General features: G+C 38.0%; 2 protein-coding genes across 2 annotated transcripts; one reads left to right on the top strand and one right to left on the bottom strand.

The window, feature by feature from the left end:
* Nucleotides 1-484: 484 nt before the first annotated feature.
* Nucleotides 485-16,684, bottom strand: LOC134800082 (aldo-keto reductase AKR2E4-like). The gene is made up of 6 exons (XM_063772549.1): nucleotides 16,430-16,684; nucleotides 15,705-15,878; nucleotides 13,848-13,964; nucleotides 2,542-2,709; nucleotides 1,527-1,730; nucleotides 485-982 (listed from the first exon to the last, which is right to left on the bottom strand). Exons 1-6 carry the CDS (start codon nucleotides 16,502-16,504, stop codon nucleotides 803-805), a joined length of 918 nt encoding a protein of 305 aa, XP_063628619.1. The 5' UTR covers nucleotides 16,505-16,684; the 3' UTR covers nucleotides 485-802.
* A 404-nt stretch (nucleotides 16,685-17,088) lies between these two features.
* On the top strand, nucleotides 17,089-24,257 carry LOC134799805 (zinc finger protein 287-like). Its single transcript, XM_063772210.1, has 3 exons — nucleotides 17,089-17,388; nucleotides 19,023-19,244; nucleotides 23,329-24,257. The coding sequence occupies exons 1-3, from the start codon at nucleotides 17,280-17,282 to the stop codon at nucleotides 24,201-24,203; spliced, it is 1,206 nt and encodes a 401-aa protein (XP_063628280.1). The 5' UTR covers nucleotides 17,089-17,279; the 3' UTR covers nucleotides 24,204-24,257.
* The last annotated feature ends 1,651 nt before the right edge of the window (nucleotides 24,258-25,908 follow it).

The raw sequence follows: 25,908 nt of genomic DNA, 5'->3' as shown, positions 1-25,908 counted from the left end.
CTACGTAATTGTGTAATTCGTGAATTGTGTAGTTAAAACAAACGAAATTCTACGCAATAGTGTTCTTAGAACAATCTACATTCTACGAATATACCTACACTGTATAGTCCAGGGTTGCTATTTGTACTTTGTACGTATAACTAATCCTGCTAAATTCTAGTGCATTTAAATTTTAAACAACTACAACTAAATACAAGAAGTGACAACCATGTCGAATTGGATATGCTTATATGTACACGAAAATAGCTAAGCGGACCTCCGATAACTGGCTCAGACATTTAAGCTGATTTGTAATATGTTAAGTAAGTACCTAAACCTAATATATGAGGCATAATCTATGAAAAGGGACCTTATTGTCGATGGCGCTTACGCCGCACAGCGTCGCGCGGCATTGTATTTATATGGGAACATCGTTAATGATGGCGTAAGCGCCATCGACAATAAGGTCCCTTTTCATATATAACTTTACATATAAACTAGTTTTAGTCCCAAAACTCAGCTATATTCTACTACACCTCGATCTTTTTTTGTGTACGGATGAGTCACAACGCACCGCACTAGTTGTGTGCATGCCCAGCAGTGTTGGCCGAACGTTAATTGCAATTGAACATTAACCATTACAAATTGAACGTTAACGGACGGTTACAGTTGACGGTTCAGCTTGTACTGGTTAATGGTCAAGAATTTTCAATCGCATTAACGTTTCGGCCAACACTGATGCCCAGTTGGGCATGTGCTTCGGCAGAGGGGAAATAGTGCGAATGCCGACTCCCTTCCCGGTGTTGCTCGAAGGTACTATAGATTAGAAAGGGTAATTCTTAAGCTTAGCGAATCCCGTGGCAGGCACGCAGCGGTGGTTGATATTGTAAGAGTCGACAACATCCATGTCGGCGGGGCTCAACTCAAAATCGAAGATGTTCAGGTTCTCGGCTAGGCGAGACTGTGTGAAAGATTTCGGGATCACGGGGATGCTGCGTTGGATCTAGAAGTTATATAAGATGTTTAGTGCATTTACGAACTGTACTTAAATCGACCGGGATATGGACCGTGATTACTAATACCAAAGAGAATAGAGTGTATAGAGACGGATTGCCAAAGTAAATTATGTAGCCACTGTAAATTTACTGCCATCTTTCGACAGAACATTAAACTGTTAGAATAATGATCAAAGTCAAATGGCGTTCTAACAAATTTAATCTTCTGTGGAAAGATGGCAGTAAATGTACTGTAGTTACATGATTTACTATGACAGTAACTCTCTATTTCGAATTCTCTTTGCCAATACTAAATGCCCCAATAAAGACGGCACTTTACAGGTTTTAAAGGTAAAACAAACATGACGCGCCGTTACTGCTAGACAAATTTATATCATGGCCGGGTCTAAAACAAAAGTTCGAACGAAGCATAACGTCACTACCACGTCTTTTCTCAAGCACCATCATAAAGGTCAGATTATAGGCAACTAGGTTGTAATTTCTGTCAAGTAGCCTAGCCGGTATATTAGGTCAAGTCTACATACAACTCACCAGATATCTAAGCACGACCTGTGCCCTGGTCTTCCCATGTTGCTCGGCGACTCGACCAAGCGCCGCGTCCGTCTTTATAACATCTTTGTCTGCAAACTCTGGCCGAGCCTCCGATAGTAAGCCTAGCGCGGTGTACGCTATTGGGACTACGCCATTGGCTTTGCAGAAGTTGACTAGCTCGTGGTTAGTCAGCGTCGGGTTTACCTGAAATGTAATTGTATCTATAGGATTATATTGTAGTTTTTTTTTGAAGTGATGAAAATGTACACAGTTGATATTCCTATGAATCTCTAATATAAAGTGCCTTAATCTGTGCAAGAACTTCGAGGCGCTGATCACTCGCGACAGCTGGTGTAGCTGGTATGCATGCTGGTATGGTACGCGGATGCCGCGCGCTAGGCTAACACACACCACTCCAATCTATCTCTAACCTATCTAACGCTAAAATTACCTCTATCTGATTCACAAGCGGCTTGATCTGCAGCTGGTCGGCGTTGAAGTTAGAAACGCCGATGCCGCGCGCTAGACTAACACACCCACTCCAACCTACCTCTAACCTGTCCGACGTTAGGTTACCTCTATCTGATTCACAAGCGGCTTGATTTGCCCAGCCCGTATATCGCTGCAGCTGGTCGGCGTTGAAGTTAGAAACGTCGATGCCACGCGCTAGGCTAACACACACCACTCCAAGCTACCTCTAACCTGTCTGACATTAGGTTACCTCTATCTGATTCACAAGCGGCTTGATTTGCCCAGCCTGTATCACTCGCTGCAGCTGATCGACGTTGAAGTTAGAGACGTCGATGCCACGCGCTAGGCTAACACACACCACTCCAAGCTACCTCTAACCAGTCTGACGTTAGGTTACCTCTATATGATTCACAAGCGGCTTGATTTGCCCAGCCCGTATCACTCGCTGCAGCTGATCGACGTTGAAGTTAGAGACGTCGATGCCACGCGCTAGGCTAACACACACCACTCCAAGCTACCTCTAACCAGTCTGACGTTAGGTTACCTCTATCTGATTCACAAGCGGCTTGATCTGCGTAACCCGTATCAGGCGCTGCAGCTGATCGGCGTTAAAGTTAGAAACGCCGATGCCGCGCGCTAACCCCCGACGCACGGCTTCTTCCATTCCGCGCCAGGTTTCCAGATAGTCGATACCCATGTCCTCTCCAGAAGCCTGGAGATACAATATTTTAATTTATAATTAACTAGTTTCGGTTTGCGTAGAAAAAAAGTATCCTATATCTCTCCGGACTTAAAATATCTGCATCCATATAAAATTTTATAAACTACGTATAACGGTACAACAGTTTTGAAGAGGTAACAGATAGACAGACAGAGCTATTGTCACACTTATAAGGCCAAAGACTGAACGCACACGACCAGCGGCGCGGAGAGCGGCAAATAAACACATTAATTGCGCTCGACCAAACGTACGAACGACTGATTTGCCGCTCGCCGCGCCGCCGGTGCGTGCGTCCAGTACGGTTACCATCAGTTTGTCACTGACATGAACGCCGTCGAGAACGTAATTTACTTTCTATACATCCCGTTTGCACTAATATGCGAGTGCGAGCGAGATGTATAGAAAGTAAATTACGTTCTCGACGGCGTTTATGTCAGTGACAAACTGATGGTAACCGTACAGTTCGCGGCCTACGAGTAGTATCTTAGACTCATTAGACTGTTAGCAATAATTTAAGTTTTCTAGGTAGCTTTTTTTAATTCAATTTCACTCCGCTTGAAATCAACGCCATTTTCATTTTGCATCCTTTTGCTTTCTCAGAGCTTAATTATTAGCACCAGGGGAAAACTACAACTATGATCCTTGTTAAAAAAAACTCGTTACGTTTCTCGTATAAAATTCCGCAAAGTTCTCATTTGGGGCATTATCTATGAAAAGGGACCTTATTGTCGATGGCGCTTACGCCGCACAGCGTCGCGCGGCATTGAATTTATATCGGAGCATCGTTAATAATGGCGTAAGCGCCATCGACAATAAGGTCCCTTTTCATAGATAACGTCACATTTTAGGATGATTATAAACTACCTACATTTCATTCATAATTGTATTAGGTATCCGCTGTCGCAATTGCATTGATACTAGCTTTTGCCCGTGACTTTGTCTATTTACATGTGTTGAATTTGTAATTTGGGTAGTTTGTTTTTATCCAATCTGCTTTTTTTTTTTTCATACAAACTTCCACCCCTCTTTTCACCCCCGAAAGGGATACCTAATGAATTGATCAAAAATGCAAAACTTTCTTTATATGTAACGAAAGTTAAATGACACCTAATATAGTTCTTTTTTAGGGTTCCGTACGCAAAGGGTAAAACGGGACCCTATTACTAAGACTCCGCTGTCCCTCCGTCCGTCCGTCTGTCTGTCACCAGGCTGTATCTCACGAACCGTGAGAGCTAGACAGTTGAAATTTTCACAGATGATGTATTTCTGTTGCCGCTATAACAACAAATACTAAAAACATATTAAAATTAAGATTTAACTGGGGCTCCCATTCAACAAACGTGATTTTTGACCGAAGTTAAGCAACGTCGGGCGGGGTCAGTACCTACTTGGATGGGTGACCGTTTTTTTTTGCTGTTTTTTGCATTATGGTACGGAACCCTTCATGTGCGAGTCCGACTCGCACTTGCCCGGTTTTTTAAGAAATATTGATTTCCTTTACAAACTTCTACTCCCTTTTTACACCCTAAGGGATGATATAGGGGTTAAAACTATTATATATCCTTAACCTAAACCAAATTGCGTCTAAATCGGTTTAGCGGTTATTCATTCCCCATACAATACCCCCAGGTTTAGTGGTTTAAGCGTAAAGTGGTAACATACAGAGAGACATGCTTTCGCATTTAAAATATTAACTAGCGACCCGCCCCGGCTTCGCACGGGTTAACAAATTGTACACGTAAACCTTCCTCAAGAATCACTCTATCGATAGGTGAAAACCGCATGAAATCCGTTCAGTGGTTTTTGAGTTTAACGCGTACATATGTACATACACACAAACAGACAGACGCGGCGGGGGACTTGGTTTTATAAGGTGTAGTGATGATAGTAATGGATTTGCGTGGATTTGCAAGCAAGAGTAGTTTATGTGACTGCTACATAATGAAAGGCATTAAAACTCGAGTGTGTGTTTATAAAACGAACGAATGGAGTTTCATAATAGAATCACATAGTAGTAGAAGACATATACGACTATGCGTAAAGCAATAGTGAGTCAGGTGCAATTCGCTCGTGGTCTTTATGCAGGCGCTCAAGTGGTTTGTGTACTTTCATCACCTGGCACTACTTTTCCCTCAAATAAAACGCCTGGCATTGTTAGATTTGAATTAAATACATAATTAGCTATAATATCACACCAAACACGGAGCTCCATAAATTGCACACCTTCGATTGATTTTACAACCCCTTTGATGCCCAACCACTGTCACACCCACCGCTGAACAGCTGCCAGGCGCCCGGATTAATTAATAATGATAGTATGGCACACTAACTAGAGGGATTTCGTTGCTCTATAAATTGCATACCTATTTCCGTAGCTAGCTCTCCGGCTATGACATTTCATTTCGAATAAAACGTTATCTCGACTGATATTAGAATAGGGGTCAAATCAATTTGCTTTTTTTCATAGATCTATTTTAATATACCAAATCTATTTTGATATACCGAAGCTATTACAACATTTTCACAGATGAGTAATTTGCTGTAACAAAACAGTTTATCTTAATGTTGGCCATTATTGACGGATTTTGAAGGCTTCATAGAGGGATTATGATGTGTGTGTAGATTAATCTATATTACCTACGCATAAACGATTTGTTTACGAATCATATGTATTAGATCGCACACATTCCAAATTTGATGCGCATTAAATTAAAATATTTAATCAGGCAGGTTTTGCTCCTATATTTCGAGTAAGGACTTGGAGGATTGACAATGTCTAGGATCACTTTTCTTGTAATTATGGTTCTCATTAGCGTAAATTATGTTTGGGTAAGTCATTGAACTATTATTACTACAACATCTGGGAGACCAAGCTTTGCTTGGAAAACATATAAAAACTCAAAAATGCGCGTTTTCCCAGAGATAAGACCTAGCTAGATCGATTTGTCGCCCCCGAAAACCCCCATTTAGAAAATTTCATCGAAATCGTTAGAGCCGCTTCCGAGATCCCCGAAATGTAGGTATATATAAATAAACAAGAATTGCTCGTTTAAAGGTATTAGATAGATAGATAATATGTACCTATAGAACCGACACAGAGGACCAGTATTTTGCGCCATGAGTTGTTGTTTTGATAACAACCATTGAAGCGGAGCTTGAATCTGGTATCGTCTTGGGTCGTCCCATTCGTTTTTCGTCAAGTTCTTAAATTAGTCCTATTCTGCTTTCGTCACTCATTCTACATTCGTCACAATCGTCGGTGGCTTTCAATGTAGAATGAGTGACGAAAGCAGAATATGACTAATTTAAAAACTTGACGAAAAATGAATGGGACGACCCAAAACGATAGGTACCTTGAATCTCACGAACTAAACGCGTAAGCACCATGAATGTTACGTGGTTTACGACGTTTTGGTCGCATGGTACAGGTTGTGATTGCGACAATTTCATTGTTTGGTAGGTATGGCTTCTCTATAGTAATAATAACTCCCCTTAATCCTGATTCTTCCAAATCTGGACTTTCATGGATTCATTCTACTTAGAATAGTCAACATTCTCTAATACATATACTGCGTACCATTATAGATGTCCTTTAATGTCCCTTCCATTAACGCCACGTTTTAGTGTGAAAATATGTGTCGAAGTGTCATCTGGTAAAGGTCTTGGGTCGTCCCATTCGTTTTTCGTCAAGTTCTTAAATTAGTTCTATTCTGCTTTCGTCACTCATTCTACATTCGTCACAATCGTCGGTGGCTTTCAATGTAGAATGAGTGACGAAAGCAGAATAGGACTAATTTAAGAACTTGACGAAAAACGAATGGGACGACCCAAGACGATACCAAATTATTCAAAACATGATGTGTTGTGTAGTTTTTGTATTCGCGAGTACCTCATTTAATGTAGGTATGTTATTTTAGAATTTACAAGTAATTTTTGAACGTGCCGATGTCGGGTACTTCAATGAAAAGTACGTGACCGACATGAGAGTGAATGTGAGGAGGTACGTCCGACGCGGAAGCTACTACTTAAACGTGGTGGGGACTAATCAGCAAGTTTGGGGAAATAATGTATCGGTAAATATTGCATTTAATATTCATTAATTTTATAAGTATACAGTCAGCAGCAAGAGTTGCTAAGCGGGCGTGGTATTCAAAATTAGCTTGACACGCTCTCATTCTCTTAACAATAAATTGGCGTCAAGATAATTTCGAAGTTTCGAACACCTCACCCGCTAAGCAACTTCTGCTGTTGACTGTACAAATTAAATAATTTTTTTATGAAAATATTTTAATTTGTTTTCGTTCAAGTAGAAACACTACTACATAAAGTATAAACTGAAATAAATGTCGTATATACGAAAGAAAAAGTGACCAAGGCATAGTGCCCGGGCTGGAATCAAACCAGTCTCCTTTGCATTCGCAACAGTTGTCTACTCAGCCACCCGGATCACGGCGCCATGGCAGGGGTAAACTAGAGCGTTCGGGCATTCTCGGCTCCGTTCGGCTCAGTATTGCTCCGAGCAATTATTAGGGTTGGCACAATAATTACTAGAATTTTGACAACCCTAATTAGCTGAAAGGGATAGTGCCATAAATTAGAAAGGGACAGCATGATTGGTCCCTGAACCGCTGTCAAACTTCGGGTTTGTAGGAAGTTTCTTTTCTGTACGGTACTAATTCTGTCGAATAGGTCGAATTTTCTTGCAATCCCTTAAGAGAAGTTTGAATTGTCAGTCAACTGTGTGAAGATTAATGTTTTATTAATAATTTGACCTAACATAATAATGGTATTCTGTGTAAGTAATGTTTTCATGTATAAAATAACAATGTGTGTTGTAATAGAAATAATGTGTTGACATGTAAAATACTTCTATTTTATCAATAAAAGTTTTGATTGATTAATTGATTGATTGTTCCAGCTTAGTTTCGTGTTTTACGAATACCTTCACAACGAGTACAAGCGCAGTTTCGTGGAATTCCAGTTCAAACTGTGCGATATTGTGAACAAGGATAAATACATTGGGAGGGCGCTGCGCGCCGCGGGGCTAGAGTGTCCTGCACCGCCAGTAAGTTGCTTCACCCAACCAACTAGAATAAGAGCTCATTTAGACGATGCGAGAACTCGCATGCGAGTTTCATTAGATTGCGGTTTTTGATTGGTCGGTTGAACTGGACGTAACAGTCCGCTAAAATCGCATTCGAGTTCGCGCGCCGTCTAAATCAGCCCTAAAAGTCCATATTAATCCATAGGGTGCATTGGGGTAATTCGAAGGCGGGGTAATTTAGAAAATGGCAAATATCTACTAAAGCATTTTCTACTGTAGTAACAGTACGCAAGATGACGTGGTAAGCGTTGGTAAAGTACGAAGTACTTCGGGTTTTATAGATATTTGCCATTTTCTAAATTACCCCGCTTTTGAAATTACCCCAGTGCACTTTACTTAACCTTTTCGACACCGTGTCAGACACAAAAGCAGTCACTCGGACGCCACGTCACCGAAGTGTCAAAACTGAAATTGAACTTTATGCATATGCACGTAGGTCTATGTTGCTCTGTGGTCTGTGTCCGATTAATCTGTCTTTGGCGTTGGACCTGCGGTGCGGATTATCGGTCATTGGCTTCCAAAAGGTTAATATTATAAATGCGAAAGTGTTTGTCTGTCTGTTACTTCTCACTGCCAGGGGGCGTGGCCTAGGAACAAACTTGTATGACGGTGACCGCACATGTGCGTTGGGGGCAGTGAATGTGTTAAACCGCTGAACCGATTTTGTTGAAATTTGGCATAGAGATAGTTTCAGTCCCGGGGAAGGACATAGGATAGTTTTTATGACGAAAGTAACCCCTAAAGGAGGTGTAAAGGGGGGTGGAATTGATATAGTTAAATTAATTAATGAATTGCCTGATAATTGATGTAAGCAATTAAGTACCTGTACCTATATATGCTCAAATAAATTATACGACTATGGCATACGCGGGAACGTTCACGATCTCATAAAATCTTATTTAACTGGACGAAAGCAAATAGTCAGAATCAACAAAATCTGTACTAAATCGAAAACTGAAATATGTGTCTCGTCGAAGCATAAAGAAATTAAATACGGAGTGCCTCAAGGCAGCGTACTAGGCCCATTGCTTTTTCTAATATACATAAATGATTTACCACAGATAACGCAACATTCTATGATTCTTTTCGCTGACGATAGCACGATTATATTTACTGGAAATGACCCGCTAGCTTTAGAAGTTACCATAAATAAAACTTTAGAGAACGTAATTGACTGGCTGAATAAGAATAATTTGCGCATAAACTTAAACAAAACCAAAATTATGAGCTTCAAACAAAGAGTTGATAAATTACCAAAACTCACTGTAAAATATAAAGAGCACCTTATTGAGGAGACAGATTTGACAAAATTAAGTTTAGATAATAAATTGACTTGGAAAGATCAGATTGACATTATATGTAAAAAACTTAATAAATTTTCCTTTGCTCTATATAATCTGGCTAAAACTGTCAATGAAACAGCAGTATTAACCGCCTATCAATCCTATGTTACCTCAACTTTGAGATATGGCTTAATATTCTGGGGAAACTCCACAGACCGAGATATGGCCTTCAAGGCACAGAAAAAATGTCTACGATCAGTGTGTCGGGTTCCACAAACCGAAACCAGCAAACCAAATTTCATTAGGCTCAACATACGCACATTACCTTGCCTGTATATTTACGAAGTAGCGGTATATGTTAAAAATAATATTAGCCAATTTTCTGTTACCAATAGTGCACGTCGTTGCAACAAAATTTATATAAAATCAATAAAAACGGCTTTTATGGCCAAAAGTATTTTCGGCATGGCCCCTAAACTCTATAACAAACTGCCAGATGATATCACTAAATTAGATGACATAAGTATTTTCAAAAAGAGTCTGTTTAAATTTTTAGTTAGGAAAGCATACTACTCGATCGGAGAATATTTGTCTGATACAGAATATTAATTATATAGGTATATGTAGGAATGTAAATTACTAAATTATATTTTATTTCTATAGATTAAGTTTGTAAATATGCATGCACCATCTGGAAAATATTTGTATGCCTAATGGCTAAACATAGTGATACTCTTTTTAAGTGTACAATTATATCTGTAAAAACCTATGTTTACAAATAAATATATGATTTATGATTTATGATTTATTGATTTATGATTTATGAATTGAATGATTGCCATTAGACTTTATCCAGGCGTCATACTTACTCTAGCTAGTTGCTGTTACTTATTTATTCCACGCAGACGAAGTCGCGGGCAAAAGCTAGTAAGAATATTTATAGACAAGTCCAACAAGTACCTAGATAAGCCTCACGAGATAACCGCCATGTCGGGATTGGGGCGTGTATCGACCATTGTTCCGATAGTCGTTGTCAGCGAACGGTCTCATAGCGAAGTCTCGACCAACACGCATACTCTCGCTAGCTGGCAGGAAGGGTCAGATTCAGAAGGCTGTAATCTGGGTCACCGCGGCGCTTATAGTACGTCGGTTCCTCCCTCTGCGGCCCTGACCACCGGCAGCTTGGGCCCTGCCCCGCTGCCGGCTGCAGGCCCTAGGTTAGGTTTAAGGCGTATCCAGATTAGTAAATTTTTGGCCAATCTGATTCAATTGCCCGATCGAATCAGGAGGTGCGGACGCAAATACCAATTTGGCTCGCCGAATTCAATCGCCGATAATGACTGATAAAATGAGGTGCGGACGCAAGAATACCAATTTGTGAGGCCAGTATTTTCGTTCTGGGGCATTTTTCCAATTTAGAGGGCTCTAATATCACCATAAATCTAAAATTGGAGATTGACGGCAATTTCATTTCTGATCAAATCGACCGATTTGATCAGTCCCGTCTGGATACCACTGTATTATAATGTGTTAATATCAGACATCGTAAATTTTATAGCATTTTTGTACAGCGGAGTAGTGTTAACGGTTGGTATAGATAATAAATGGTAAATTAAGGTTAATTAACCCTAATTAATCATTATAGGGTTGAAATTGTTTATACCAATTCCGTTAACACCACTCCGCTGCACCGAAAATGCTATAAAATTTACGATGTCTGGTTAATATGTATTTCGTATTGTTTTTGTAGGTACTTACGTGTTTTAGTATTTACTTATATATTCATATTACATGTGACCTAATTTTAAGACCTACGACAAATAAAGAAGAATATTTCGAAGCCAGACTAGATCTCAAATATGACCTCACGGGTCAGTGTCGCGAGCAACTCAACTGTACCTCTCTGTCGCTCGAATAGAGAGGCAGATAACTAAATTTGTATTTTTGATTTTCGCGATGGGTCCGTGGTATTATTTTGTAATTTATTTTTCAGCGCCGTTGGGCCCTGGTCAACATATCAGTACCAGCGCACAACTACCCTAACGTGTGGCCTTTCGAAAAATGCAGAGTGGACATCAAGTTAGAAACTGTTCCAGAGAAGGAGCACATCGGCGATTTGCATGTCTACTTGCTTATCAAACAGGGCAAGGGGATATAAGCAATTATAATATATGTACCTAATACATATAACCATAGTATAGAATATAGATTGAATATACTCTCATCTCACATAAGGAATTAAGGAGCACAAAAAATACTTCCGAATTTATTTCACCTGGGGGCACGCCAAGACGAGCAAACCGAAGCGCAAGGGCACTACCTACCTTTTTTCGAAGCGCTTCGTCGTTTTTTAGAACCCTCATAACTTGGGTTTGGATTATTTATTTTATTTAAAATTTAAGTCAGGCTACAAGGCCCATATTACAAATACCTTACAGACTAACATACACATATATTTTATAAAGTTAAAAACTAAACACTATTTATGCGACAAAACGGTGTTTTACTTATACCAGATAAATAAAATTCTCGGGATATGATGTCAATAGTGAACTTATTAAGCATAAAAATTTTCAATTGTATAGCTCTATGCTTTAGATTTTATTAATATCTAAAAAACCTCGATTTCGTCACTGACTCACTCACTGTTGATCATCAAAACCTCTAGGTAATTCCTAGGAAGCTAAATTTGGTATGTAAGATAGTATTAATGACCACTCCCGTTGGCTCTTAAGCCCATGTGACGGTAGCGAAACGGTCAAGCCAGCCTTGTAGAGTTAGAAGCTTGGCTCTACAAGAGATCTGATAACTTTTTGTCAGCACGAGCCTTATGGTTTCGTCTTGGCAACATTTTACATGAAAATGTTTTTGGTGGGATTAGTATTACCTAGGTACACTCGTGGTTGAACATAAGCATGTATGTACCTAGGTACATGCATATATGCACGCTTACTTGCAAATACATTGTACCTGAAAGTTTTAAGACCTTATCTTACTGTGTATTTGCAATTAAAATATCTAATTGATTGAAGGAGACAATTAAACGACACTACACAAAAGTAATCTAAAAAAAAATGATTATTTTAAGTGATAACTTTAAAAATATAATTTATATATTCAAGCATTGTTTTTTTACCTAATCTATCTTTTCTTGAGTAAAATTGGAAGATATGGTACGTAACTACGAATACATTATACTTTCAGTATAGATATTTAGTCAAAATCTAAACATAGTACGGGAAGTAGTGTCATTAGGTGCAAATTTTGGTATCGGATGAATTCACTTAGCACAGATGTAATAATTATACGTAAAGCTATGCTAATTGAGCCCAGTAGACATCCGCCACCCCCTGGCAGGTAGGCAGGGGGGGCAGTCAAAGTAATTTGTAATGAATTCAAGCTTTCAACTCCTTTTTAACCCCGTTAGAGGATGAATTTTTAAAAACGCTGAAATTACTTTTCTTGTATTCTAATAATATGCGCATATAAAAAGTTTCAAGCCCCACACTCGAAATTTTTTTAGATCTCCATACAAATTTTCAACCCCTATTTCGCCACCTTAGGGCATGAATTTTCAAAAACGAAACGCTGAAATTAGTTTTCTTGTATTTCAGTAATATATCTTTTAACGATGTTTAAAATTCCTAGCTTAAAATAAAACATGAACTCCATACAAACTTCCATCCCCTTTTTAACCCCCTTAGGGGTTGAATTTTTCAAAATCGCTACTTATCTCTTGTACACATTAATAATGTAACCTGGTGTGACAATTTCAACTTTCTAGCATTTGTAGTTTCGGCTGATAATAGTAATAGTTGAATAAAAAAAATAGCAAACCGATTTTGATTTGAGCGTCAATATTTTTATTTTTTTCTATTAAACTGTACATTAAATGTCTCAAATATAAATTCCTCATGCCCGATTTATGTGGAAATCATACCAAACTCGAGGTGGTCGGTTAAATAGAAGCCGATAGAAGGCGTGTAACTTTGGATGCCCCCCTGCCTACCCACCAGGGGGTGGCGGATGGCTACCGGGCTGGATTGGCTTAGCTTTACGTATACTACATCTGTGCCAAGTGAATTCATCCGATACCAAAATTTGCACGTCCGATACATTGGGTGACACTACTTCCTTCACTAACAGACTTTTTTAGACATACTTATACATGATACGTACAAATACCTATTTTATTAATAAAATATCCTATTCGGTTTCGCTTGGCCGAATGAAACTAATTTCAAAATTATATTTATACTAGCTTTTGCCCGCGACTTCGTCTGCGTGGAATTAGTGACAGCAGCTAAAGTATTAGGTATAGCGCCTGGATAATGCTAATAGCAATCATTCAATTCGCACATTGCTTACTTCAATTATTAGGCAATTCATTAACTCTTTCGATTCCACCCCCCTTTGCACTCTCTTCAGGGATGATTTCCGACATAAAAACTATATGGATTTGCGCGATACATATTCTATAGTACCTCCACATAATAGATTTGTTCGCGAAACATAACTAAGCAATATCTGGGAGACAAAAACATATAAAAACTCAATAATGCGAATTTTCCCAGAGATAAGACCTAGCTAGAACCTAGAACGATTTATCGCTCCCGAACACCCCGATTATATAGCAAGTTTCATCGAAATTGTTAGAGCCGTTTCCTAGATCCCCGAAATAAATATACAAGACTTGCTCGTTTAAAGGTATTAGATTAGATAAATAGATGTAGTTGACTTACATTAACGGAGACGGGCCAGTGTACAAGATACAGGTCCACATAGTCCAGTTTAAGCTTTGCTAAGGACTTCTCCAGTGCCGGGATAACGTCAGCCTCCGTGTGGCAGTCATTCCACAACTGTAAAGCAAAGCAGTAAACCCTTTATAATATTGACGACCAGTCTGGCCTAGTGGGTAGTGAAACTCCTTGCGAAGCCGATGGTCCCGGGTTCGAATCCCGGTAAGGGCATTTATTTGTGTAATAACACAGATATTTGTTTCTGAGTCATGGTTGTAATCTATGTATATCATCGCCTAGCACCCATAGTACAAGCTTTGCTTAGTTTGGGGCTAGGTTGATCTGTGTAAGATATGTCCCCAAAAAATATATATATACAGTCAAAACCGTTTATAACGACATCGAAGGGACTACTCATATTTGGTCGTAAAAACCGATAGTCGTAACAGCCGATAACGTACTTAATACTTATTATTAAATGTGTGATTAATATGCTCATCTATAAAATAAAACTACATTTTATTTATATCACATGAAAATTATAATAAAAAGACATTACGTAGGTACATATAATTATCATTTTTCTACATTAACAAAATCTGTTATTTTAGTTTGTTTGAAACACTTCTGTAGTACGTACGCACTTTACTAGTTCACGCTGAATTTTAATTAAAGTATGTATTGTCATAATATGTTTTGGTGCGTCTTGTGTTCGGATAAGTAACAAACTGACTGAAAAGAAATGAGAAAGCGGGCTTTGGGTTTCGATTATACTGCATACACGTGTACCTATTTTGTTTCTGAGAAATACAATAGACCCTAAACTCAAGTTGTTTTTGTTTACTTTTGCGATCTTAATGACTTTAGTGTGCCAGATGTGGGAAGGGGATAATGCCCTCACCTATTCAAATGTTTACAATACGGCTGGTCGTTCTAACAGATATAATTCTCCGAAAATATCAGTTAAATGTAGTCGCTTAAAGAGATATGTTGTAATAAGCGATGTCGCAAAAAGCGGTGTTTTTTATAAGGCGGTCTAATAGAATTCAGCCGGGACCTTTGATTTTGGTCAATATAACCGGTATGTTGTTCTAAACGATGTCGTCGTAAACGGTTTTGACTGTATATATAAAGCGGGTCAGGAATTATGCAAAATTGAACCCTATCACTTTGAAATAAAGTTCAAAATCAGGTGGGAAATATATTCCCTCTGCCTTATAAAGGCTTAATTAATTATAAAGTCTAGAAAAGTAATTACGGTGAACTTTGGACTGATTGAAGGCTTGGCTGCATGCTGCATGTGGCTGATTTGTATTATGTTAAGTGACTAAAAGTTTAATACTTATATAGTTCTTTATTGTACAACCGTGTTACAGAGGTGACATGATACATGGGAGTTTCAACGGTACCCCAATTTGGGGATACAATGGACACTTTAACTTAAAACTAAGCAACAGATACACATACACATACATAGTACGTAACGCAGCAGAAAAGAAGTTTTTTCCCATACAAAATTCAGTAGGTACACACCATTTTTGCCTATTTTCTGCTGCGTTACCGTACAAAATGTAACTTTTATCTGATCAAGTTGTTAATTTTAATGTGTTAATTAAATACTTATGGATATAATAATGCCCGTGTAAAATATGTAACAAATTCAGCATGGTTTTTGAAAAATCGATTTTTCTTTGCTAGGGAGTCTAGAGACACAAAATCAGTGTTCTAAAAGTTGATTCACCCCAACGCAATTGCAATTTTGAATTGTCAAATTAGAATGGAATGGGACACCTTTTTATAGGTCTCTGGGCGGCTAGAGGATAATCTAAAACAACGATAAAGACTCAGAGTGATACTAACCTTGGTAGTGACAAACAGCTCCTGCCGAGTAACAAGTCCCTTGCTGATGGCGTTCGCTATTCCCTGCCCAACCTCCTCCTCGTTATGGTAGCTGGAGGCTGTGTCGATGTGCCGGTACCCTGCCTCGATAGCCCACTCCACCGCTTGCCGGTACTGGCCTGGCTCTGCTTTACGCTGAAAATAATAAACATTATATTATTATATAGGTCATATAATACTAAGGAAAAAGTGACTAAGCCCTACAGTGGCAGCGGCCGGATTCGAACCGGCATCTTCAGCTAAATATTGCAGCTGCTGCCATGGACCTCTAGGCCACCCCATCATGGCAGTACCCGGAGTCCTGTCCCAATTTCTCGACTATATGACATGTTTAGAAAGTATTGGAGTGTGACTTCGTGAAAAACACTTTTGTTCACAAAGTATTTATCTTAATTTATATCAAATTGTATGGTTCATTACATATATAATTAAATTATATATGTAATTCAATTAGGTGAATTTGGTTAGGAAGGTTATATATGCCCAAGTAATCAAACTAATTAAATAATAAGCTGGGTTTTTCTGCTTAAGGAAAATTAGAAGAATATCTTATACATGCTCTTAATACAAGGAAACCAGTCTCTTAATTAAATCATAAAAACAGTAGAACAATTTATTTCAAAGTTATTGTATAAGAAATAACATTTAAAAAATTACAAGTTTAAAACAATTCAAAATAAACTTACCGCGTAAGTGCCAAGTCCGACAATCGGCATCGTCTGTCCATTTCCTAATTGAATTTTCGGCACTTCTACAACCATGGTGTAAATTGACTGGCTCAAATAACACAAATGAATTAATTCAAGCAATCCTGCTTTATCATTTAACAAGGTTAAAAATGTGATACAGATAAGTTTTTATTGCTTGCAATATATAAAATAAATTTATGTAACTAAGAATGGGTTCTTGCTAGACTTAACTTGTGACTTGAGGGATTATCTCCATCGAATCTTGAAGAAATTAATGAAAAGTTTTGTTGTGGAAACGGGAAAACTTTGAATTTTCATTTTTAATTTTGTATCCCCTGTCAAATTTTATATTTGAGACAAAGAGAAAACCGCTAATGACGTTGCAAAACCTGTATTTTTTCGTCAAATTGACTTGTCACTACTCCACTCGTTAGAGTTGTCACTGTCAGAGATGTCAAACAAAAGTCAACATTGTTATTGATCCGCTTTGTTTCGCTCTTAATTGGGTACTTTATTGATGAAACTAAAGAAAGAAACATAATAAAACTTAAAAACCTACAGTACCTACCCGTATTTCCTCGCTGTATGGCGATACTTTATTTCGTCAACTTTCGTCTTCGTACTTATTCATAATCTTCGCAAACCATCGTCGCAAACATAAACAAAACCCTCAGAGATTCTTGGTGTAGTAATCCTCGCCATTTTATTATCTTCGGGAGACCGTATTTAAGGTATTTCGGACTGTAAACCAGTTCTGAATGTTATCGATCGCCATAGTCCTCCGGTATACAAAAATATAACTAGTATTCTCGTCTCTGCTGCATTCATAAGGAAGGATATCCCCAGTATGTCATTAGAAACAGTACTAGTAAAGAAGGAGCATGATTGGGACGGCGACGAGGCTCGACTGAACGCGGACGATGCGGTGAAGCGCGAAACACAGCCACTACTAGAAAGTAAGGAACAAGGTGCACTTTGTGGTACAGTCAAAGTCAAAAATATGTTTACACTTTTGCACCTTACTCCATTGTAATAAGGCGAAAATTGTAAACATATCTTTGACATCGACTGTATATACACTAGTTATTATCAATAGTTGTTTAATCTCGTTTTTTTTGTGTGTTACCTTAAATTTTATTTCATGAATGCTGTAAAACAATTTAATTTGTTACCGGACAAACAATTTAATAGTGGACCCATTCAACATATTTCTGTTTAATTTAAATCAATAATGTAAATAACTGAGTTAAATGTAGCAGCGAGCATTTTAATGAAAGAATGAGTCAAAATAGTGTAGTGCTAGTAAATAGTCTTGGTATGAACTCAAGTCTTTTGAGTCTATATTTGAAGAACTCAACTTGTTTTTATGAGGTGCTGCACTTAAAAAACTTCCGACGAGTTAAATCCCAAGTTGAGTTGTATGTTGAGGTTGAGTCTTTTTTGAGCTCAACTCGAAAGGACTCAAGCCCCCAAATAAAGACTCCGTCAACAATTTTATAGGTTTTATCAAAATGAACAGTAAATAAACTAGGTGTTATTGTATGATTTTAGATTAAGATTTATTTATTTCATAATATGAAATTACAATATAAATTATTTTACACTAATCTATACGAATTTATATTATGATTGTCAAGTAGGAAAATAACAATTGATTATAATTATACAAATGTCAAATAATACACAATTTAAAAACCATTATAAGCAATCGATTAATTAACTAAATTATTAACAATGTCAAATAATATAAAATAAAAAACAATGTCAATATGGCTAAGCTAAGCACGGATATCTCATAATGGTCGTCAAATTAAAATAAATTAAAATGAAAAACAGGTCTATAGAAAAATGAATTATTTTCAATTTGGATTATTACATGTCATTTCCATAAATTAATTTACAGAATATAATGGATTATCCAATAAAAAGAGTCTCAATTGGCGTTCAAATGTTTCGTCAGATCGCAATTTTGCGGGTAGACGCTCGTAATATGATTTGTGCACCTAACTCATGAAGTTTATGTCTATGACAAGTTGAAAAGAAAAACTCTTTTCATCTTTAAACTCTTACAAGTTTCAACTTAATTATATTAGAGTGTTGGTTAATTATTACTCAAGTGTTAACCAACGCTAGGCTACTCTCAACCTTTTTTAGGGTTCCGTACCCAAAGGGTAAAACGGGACCCTATTACTAAGACTCCGCTGTCCGTCCGTTCGTCCGTCCGTCCGTCTGTCACCAGGCTGTATCTCACGAACCGTGATAGCTAGACAGTTGAAATTTTCACAGATGATGTATTTCTGTTGCCGCTGTAACAACAAATACTAAAAACAGAATAAAATAAAGTGTAAGTGGGGTTCCCATACAAGAAACGTGATTTTTGACCGAAGTTAAGCAACGTCGGGCGGGGTCAGTACTTGGATGGGTGACCGTTTTTTTTTGCCGTTTTTTAAGTGAGTCCGACTCGCACTTGCCCGTTTTTTTTCTATTGAACCGTTATTGCACTATAACTAAGTTTACTAGTAATACCATTCTTGTCAGTCAACCATTTCAACTTACAGTTATATCAATTATATCTTCCTATTCTTTACAGTGGAATATGCGATAGAATCAGTATTTGTAAAGCAGGAGCCCGTTTGGGAAAACACAAAGGTTTTTAGCCATGACCACCAACCACCAACCAACCAACCACCAACTATCAACCACCAACCACCAACTACCAACCACCAACCAGCCTCAAAGGTCTGTGAGGTTGCGGTGAAGACAGAGCTGGTGTGTGAAGAGCAACAGTCTGGTTCCGAAGGACTGCCTCCTGGTGAGTAATAAGGCAAAAGATAGTTATCTCATAATAAGAGCAGTTGCAATGATTGTAAGATAGCAAGTGCTACTATTAATAGGCAATTTTCAGAACATTTTATTACAGAATCAACTTTTATTGGTGTGTTCTTCATGGTGGTATCTAAGGTTGTCTGGAAGAGATCACTTTTTAGCGATATGACCGCCTGTTGTTACCTAGTCTTAAGCTTGTATTTCGCATTCTGTGTATTTTTTAACTTTATGGTGCACAATCTATCTTCTATCTATACATATAATAAAGCTGAAGAGGGTCGAAAGTCTGTACATGGAAGATATTTGAAAAAAAGTTGGCTGGGGATACTTAGAATTGATAACAGAACACGTTCCAACAGTTTTTAGAATTTTTGTCTGTTTGTCTGTTTATCTGTTTATCTGTTTGTCTGTTTATTTGAACGCGCATCACGTGAAAACGGCTGAACGGATTTTGATGAAAACTTTACTAATCTGTCGAGAACATCCCCGGCCAGGTTATAGGCTATAAAAATTCAACCCCTAAACGGGGGGGTAGCCACAACACTCGATTGACTTAAGTTTGCCCCTGAATCGTATGGCGCTACTTAGGAAGGAGGGGCAAACTTTTTTCAAATATGTGCTAACACTTTAGAGTACCCTGGTAAACTAACAGATGGCGCTGAATTTAATACGATGTGACATAAATAAGCCACCGAGGAAGGATTTTGCCAAATTAACTCTAAGTTTAGAAGACCCCTCTTCTAAAATTTCAATCAATCGTACGGATATCAACAAATTTAATTGAATAATTGTGTTGGTTTAATAATACAACAAAATTAAACGACAGTAAATTAATTGCCCCTCATTGCACAGTGCCATCTTTTGGGGAGCTGAGTAAACATTAAGTAACCAAGAAAACTAAAAATGGGTTTACATAAGTTACGTAGTGGTAAAATAAACACACATATCAACACGCGTATAATTGCATAAAATTATTTATTTTCTCCGTCATGAATTATACCAAATCGTAATTATATCGCATCCATATCAAATCCATATTCATACGCATCGCCTCCTTAAGCACTTAATAATGACCACGAAGGTGGGTACTTTGAAAAAACATTGACCTCCGTCATTTGCAGTGCCGGATTAACCCTTTTAAGCAGAATAAAATTATCGAAAAATTTTCGCGTTCGCTTCGCTCGCGTTTTCAATAATTTTCTGAGATATGATAAAGGTGACATTGGGGTGGCGACTGCAGCAGCATTAGGTACTCTGCTGCAACGTTACTGCTGCGGCACTGTCAATTTTCGTGATAAAATGATGTGACTGATTTCCGTACTAAAAGTAAAAATGTACAACTGTCTATCAAATTGCGTTTTTTTATATCGAAAAATTTTCACGCTCGCTTCGCTCGCGTTTTCAATAAAATTCTAACATATGATAAAGGTGACATTCAAATTTCGTGATAAAATGATGTGACTGATTTCCATACTAAAAGTAACAAATGTACAACTGTCTATCGAATTGCGTTTTTTATATCGAAAAATTGTCGCGCTCGCTTCGCTCGCGTTTTCAATAACTGTCTAAGATATGATAAAGGTGACATTCGGGTGGCGACTGCAGCAGCATTAGCTACTCTGTTACAACGTTACTGCTGCGGCACTGTCAATTTTCGTGATAAAACGATGTGACTGATTTCCGTACTAAAAGTAAAAATGTACAACTGTCTATCAAATTGCATTTTTTTATATCGAAAAATTTTCGCGCTCACTTCGCTCACGTTTTCAATAACATTCTAAGATGTTTATGATAAAGGTGACATTCGGGCGGCGACTGCAGCAGCATTATGTACTCTGTTGCAACGTTACTGCTGCGGCACTGTCAATTTTCGTGATAAAATTATGTGACTGATTTCCATACTAAAAGTAAAAATGTACAACTGTCTATCGAATTGCGTTTTTTTATATCGAAAAATTGTCGCGCTCGCTTCGCTCGCGTTTTTGAATAACTTTCTAAGATATGATAAAGGTGACATTCGGGTGCGGATCTGCAGCAGCATTACTCTGTTGCAACGTTACTGTTGCAGCACTGTCAATGTTCGTGATAAAATGATGTGACTGATTTCCATACTCAAAGTAAAAATGAACAACTGTCTATCAAATTGCGTTTTTATATCGAAAAATTTTCGCGCTCGCTTCGCTCGCGTTTTCAATAATTTTCTGAGATATGATAAAGGTGACATTGGGGTGGCGACTGCAGCAGCATTAGGTACTCTGCTGCAACGTTACTGCTGCGGCACTGTAAATTTTCGTGATAAAATGATGTGACTGATTTCCGTACTAAAAGTAAAAATGTACAACTGTCTATCAAATTGCGTTTTTTTATATCGAAAAATTTTCGCGCTCGCTTCGCTCGCGTTTTCAATCACTTTCTAAGATATGATAAAGGTGACATTCGGGTGGGGACTGCAGCAGCATTACTCTGTTGCAACTTTACTGCTGCAGCACTGTCAATTTTCGTGATAAAATGATGTGACTGATTCCCATACTAAAAGTAAAAATGTACAACTGTCTATCAAATTGCGTTTATATATCGAAAAATTTTCGCGCTCGCTTCGCTCGCGTTTTCACTAACATTCTAAGATGTTTATGATAAAGGTGACATTCGGGTGGCGACTGCAGCAGCATTAGATACTCTGTTGCAACGTTACTGCTGCGGCACTGTCAATTTTCGTGATAAAATGATGTGACTGATTTCCATTCTCAGCTGAAATGCAGCAATGAACGTCACTCAATTTACCAAAAAAAAAACAATGTAATCTTGATGACCCTAGGGAGAGGGGCCACCATGGTCTAGAAATACTTAGGGCATCAAAATATCTTAATCCGGCACTGGTCGTTTGCGGAGTCAAACGATTTGGGACTCGCATTTTATACGCATTTACCATGCCTTCCCGAAAAAAATCGAATCATTCGCGTAAGTTTCGCAACGCATTGAGGTTACAAGGGGCACGTGGTCTTCCTCAGGAGTCTGAAGAAGACCACGGTAAGTGGCGCTCTAGCCAGGCAGGCCGCTTCGTTTTCGCTCGCGCGCGTATACCTTACTGTATCGTCCGATATACACCTACTACTCTGTCGTTTAAATCCTTAGAGAATATAACCAACGGAGACGCCATGTCTATAATTTTCGGTACAAAATAGTCTGGAGTTTTTTGCGGGGGAGGGGCACATCAAATGTGTACCTACGTAACGTAAACATGTCAGATAAACGTCGGTTGACCATTGGCCGCCTATTTTCGACAGAGGGGAACGCCTGTTAATGACCACTCCGTTTGGTTATATTCTCTAAGTTTAAATCACGTGTAAAATTTGAATAAGGGCGAATAAAACTATTGATTTTGGAGTGTAGTTTTATTTAGTGGTACCTAATTGTAAAATATTTTATCTGGACTTCAGTCCTCTAGCATATCCATCTGTCAACTTTACTTCAAGTTCCGCCTCCAGGGGAGAGGGAGAGAAATTAGGATTAGAAATTAGCCGCTTACTGACACAGACCGAATTACACGCGGGCGGAGCCGCGGGCACAGCTAGTATAGAATATTTACTTACTACACCATGTCCATGTTCGCATACAGTTTCAAACTCTCATTAAAATAAAGTAATAACAAATTATTTTCTTCTATACAATATTCATAATAAATGTTTAGGGGATTTAAACCTCATCACCAGATTCCTAAATATGCAAGTTTTTTTTAATTTTCTAAATTCTTGATTTTACAGTTATCAAGTTTTCAGAGCATGTCCAATTACACAAAGTTTTGAGAGCACGTCCAATACAACACAAAAGTCTAACATTTAAATCCAAAGAACTTGGGGGCCATACATTTTTTGGCAAGAAATCAGTTAGGGTAACTCGACTGGCGAATTACCCTAATTGTTGTATGTAGTTGCTAACGTCAAAGACATACTCGTAGTTAATGTAAATACGTAATCATGACTTAATTGAAGTTTTACCTACTCCTAGTTCCTAAAATCTCTGTATAGATAGACTTAAGAAATAAAATTTTATTAGATGCATTTTGGTTTCAGTCGCACTGGAGAGAGACAAAACGAATGCCATCAAGCAGCCGATCGCCCCATCCTTGTCTACAGGTCACGAGCAGCCAAAGAAACCGATGTTGCCACAAGTAAATGCACCACAAACAAAACAACCCTATTCCTGTAATATATGTCATAGAGAATTCACACTATTAAGTACTTTAAGGACGCATCAACGAACACATACTGGAGAAAAGCCGTACACCTGCATAGTATGCAAAAAGAACTTTACACAAATGAGTTCTATGAAACGACATGAACTCATCCATAGCGGAGACAAGCCACACGTTTGTGAAATATGCAATAAGCAGTTCACGCAAATGAGTCATTTTAATCGTCATAAACGAATCCACACTGGAGAAAAACCATATTCTTGTGATATTTGTCATAACAGATTTACAGAATCTGGCACTTTGAATAAACATAAATTAACTCACACCGGAGAAAAGCCGCATTCATGTAAAATATGTAATAAGGTATTCACGCAATTGGCAAATTTAAAGATGCATGAAAAAACACATTCAGATATAAAAGATTATTCGTGCGAAATATGTCATAAAAAGTTTAGGGTAATTAATCATTTACGGGTCCATATGGTAATCCATACAGGCAAAAAAGAATACTCATGTGATATATGTGAAAAGAAATTTGCTAGGATAAAATATTTAAAGGATCATCAAAAACTTCATACGAAAGTAGACCTGTACAAATGTGACATATGTGGAAAAAACTATTCGCAAATGGGCACGTTGAATAGACATAAAAAAACTCATCAAGGTGAGAAACCATTCTCGTGCGATATATGTGGCAGGCGGTACACTGAAAAAACGACATTATTGAAACATAAGTTAAGTACCCACCTCTAACCAGGTGACAGATGCATTTTAAAAATAATGGTGGACTGTCTTAATAATTCCTTAGGTACCCAATACTTTAAAAAGGTTTAAGTATAATGATTTTTGATCGTGTAAATCAGTTTAAATAAATTCATATTTATTAATATTACTGGTATTTTATTCAATTGTATTAATACTTTCTCTTTTCACTAACCTGTGGCACCGAATAAATGTCAGAATCCACAAACTTTTGGCGAATTTCGGGTTGCAGTTGTAAATATACCTAATTCAGAATATTTTACATAATACGGCTCCATTACACGCCTTTCCATTTCTGAGTTGCAATTGTTTTGCGATGATTAGTCCGAGCTCTGGCTCCAATTTCACCACGGTGACAGGTGCGACAATTGTAAAACATCACTGTTGCTGACGTCACAGGCATCCATGGGCTACGGTTACCGCTTACCATCGGGCGGGCCGTATTCCTGTTTGCCACCATCATTGTTTTATTAAAAAAAACTTTATTATATCGGAAAAAACAGATATTTCTCTTGCTAAGTTTATGACAATTGTCACAAGAAACACTACAATTGTCACGAAATTCTGACATATAACTCATTACCTGTCAAGAATTACCTACAATTCTTCTAAATCTTGACAATTGTCAGAAACTTCGCAAAATAAATATCTGTTTTTTTCCGATATAATAAAGTAATACAATGATGGTGGCAAACAGGAATACGGCCCGCCCGATGGTAAGCGGTAACCGTAGCCCATGGATGCCTGTGACGTCAGCAACAGTGATTTTACAATTGTCGCACCTGTCACCGTGGTGAAATTGGGGCCTGGTCATTATATTATCATTCGTTATGTGGTTGTGACGCAAAGGAACGTCAAGCTTCGCCAACCCTAATAATTGCTCGTTGCAACGCTGAGCCGAACGGAGCCGAGAGCGCCTCAAAGGATCCAGTGTCACCCTTCTGCCTGTCATGGCATAGAGAAAAAAATACATAGAGTGCTCACTCGATACTTCAATTTTAGTACCAAAAAGACTGTTATTTTCGTAGTCGACATCTAGCATCGAGACTACTTGACAATAGATGTTGCGCCGACCGAAAAGTCTAATGCTCAACACTTTTCAGCTCATATTATAACCGGATTAACCGGAACTCTATTTTCAACGACTTCTGCTTTTAATATTAGTAGTAAATTGTTATTCAATACAATTTTCGTGAGTCGCGACACTATAGAGAATTCTAGTACCAATCGAGTAGCGGTACTTACTGATAATTCCGTTACTCGATGCTAGATGTCGACTGCGAAAATAATAGTCGTTTTGGTACCAAAACTGATGTATGGAGTGAGCACTCTATTCTTACTATTTCTCTATGGTCATGGGAAGAGCAGAAATGGTTAAGGCCTTACAGGAAATTATAGTAACAAACAAACAATTGTATTTCATTAGATTATCATGTATTTAAATGTTTTTCATATGTAGGTACAGCTTAATTTATAGGTACGGGGTCCCTTTGTTTCCCATAAAGTTTCAAGTCATAATGTATTGTTTGTCATTATATTATCTTTAGTCATAAAACTGAAACCGTTAACTTTTCAAGATTTTCGTAAGGTTATTCTATAGATAGGTTAGGTTAGGTTAGGTTAGGTTTGTTTTATGGCAATCCTAAAAAGTTAAGCGTTTCTGAGAAAAACCAATTATGACTAACGAAAATTCGGA

This window comes from Cydia splendana, chromosome 19 (assembly GCF_910591565.1).
Source record: "Cydia splendana chromosome 19, ilCydSple1.2, whole genome shotgun sequence".
NCBI classification, from domain to species: Eukaryota; Metazoa; Arthropoda; class Insecta; order Lepidoptera; family Tortricidae; genus Cydia; species Cydia splendana.
The sequence above is the reverse complement of the archived record's forward strand: the minus strand, read 5'-3'. Positions and strand labels throughout refer to the sequence as shown.

Excerpts from the sequence above, each read along its gene's own strand:
- LOC134800082 (XM_063772549.1), bottom strand. The coding sequence starts at position 16,504 with ATGGTTGTAGAAGTGCCGAAAATTCAATTAGGAAATGGACAGACGATG. Across the intron at positions 2,710-13,847 it reads ACTGGCCCGTCTCCGTTAAT|GCTTCTGGAGAGGACATGGG; the intron begins GTAAGTCAACTA and ends TTGTATCTCCAG. Across the intron at positions 1,731-2,541 it reads CGCTTGTGAATCAGATAGAG|GTAAACCCGACGCTGACTAA; the intron begins GTAACCTAACGT and ends ATTACATTTCAG.
- LOC134799805 (XM_063772210.1), top strand. The coding sequence starts at position 17,280 with ATGTCATTAGAAACAGTACTAGTAAAGAAGGAGCATGATTGGGACGGC. Across the intron at positions 17,389-19,022 it reads AACACAGCCACTACTAGAAA|TGGAATATGCGATAGAATCA; the intron begins GTAAGGAACAAG and ends TATTCTTTACAG. Across the intron at positions 19,245-23,328 it reads TTCCGAAGGACTGCCTCCTG|TCGCACTGGAGAGAGACAAA; the intron begins GTGAGTAATAAG and ends TTTTGGTTTCAG.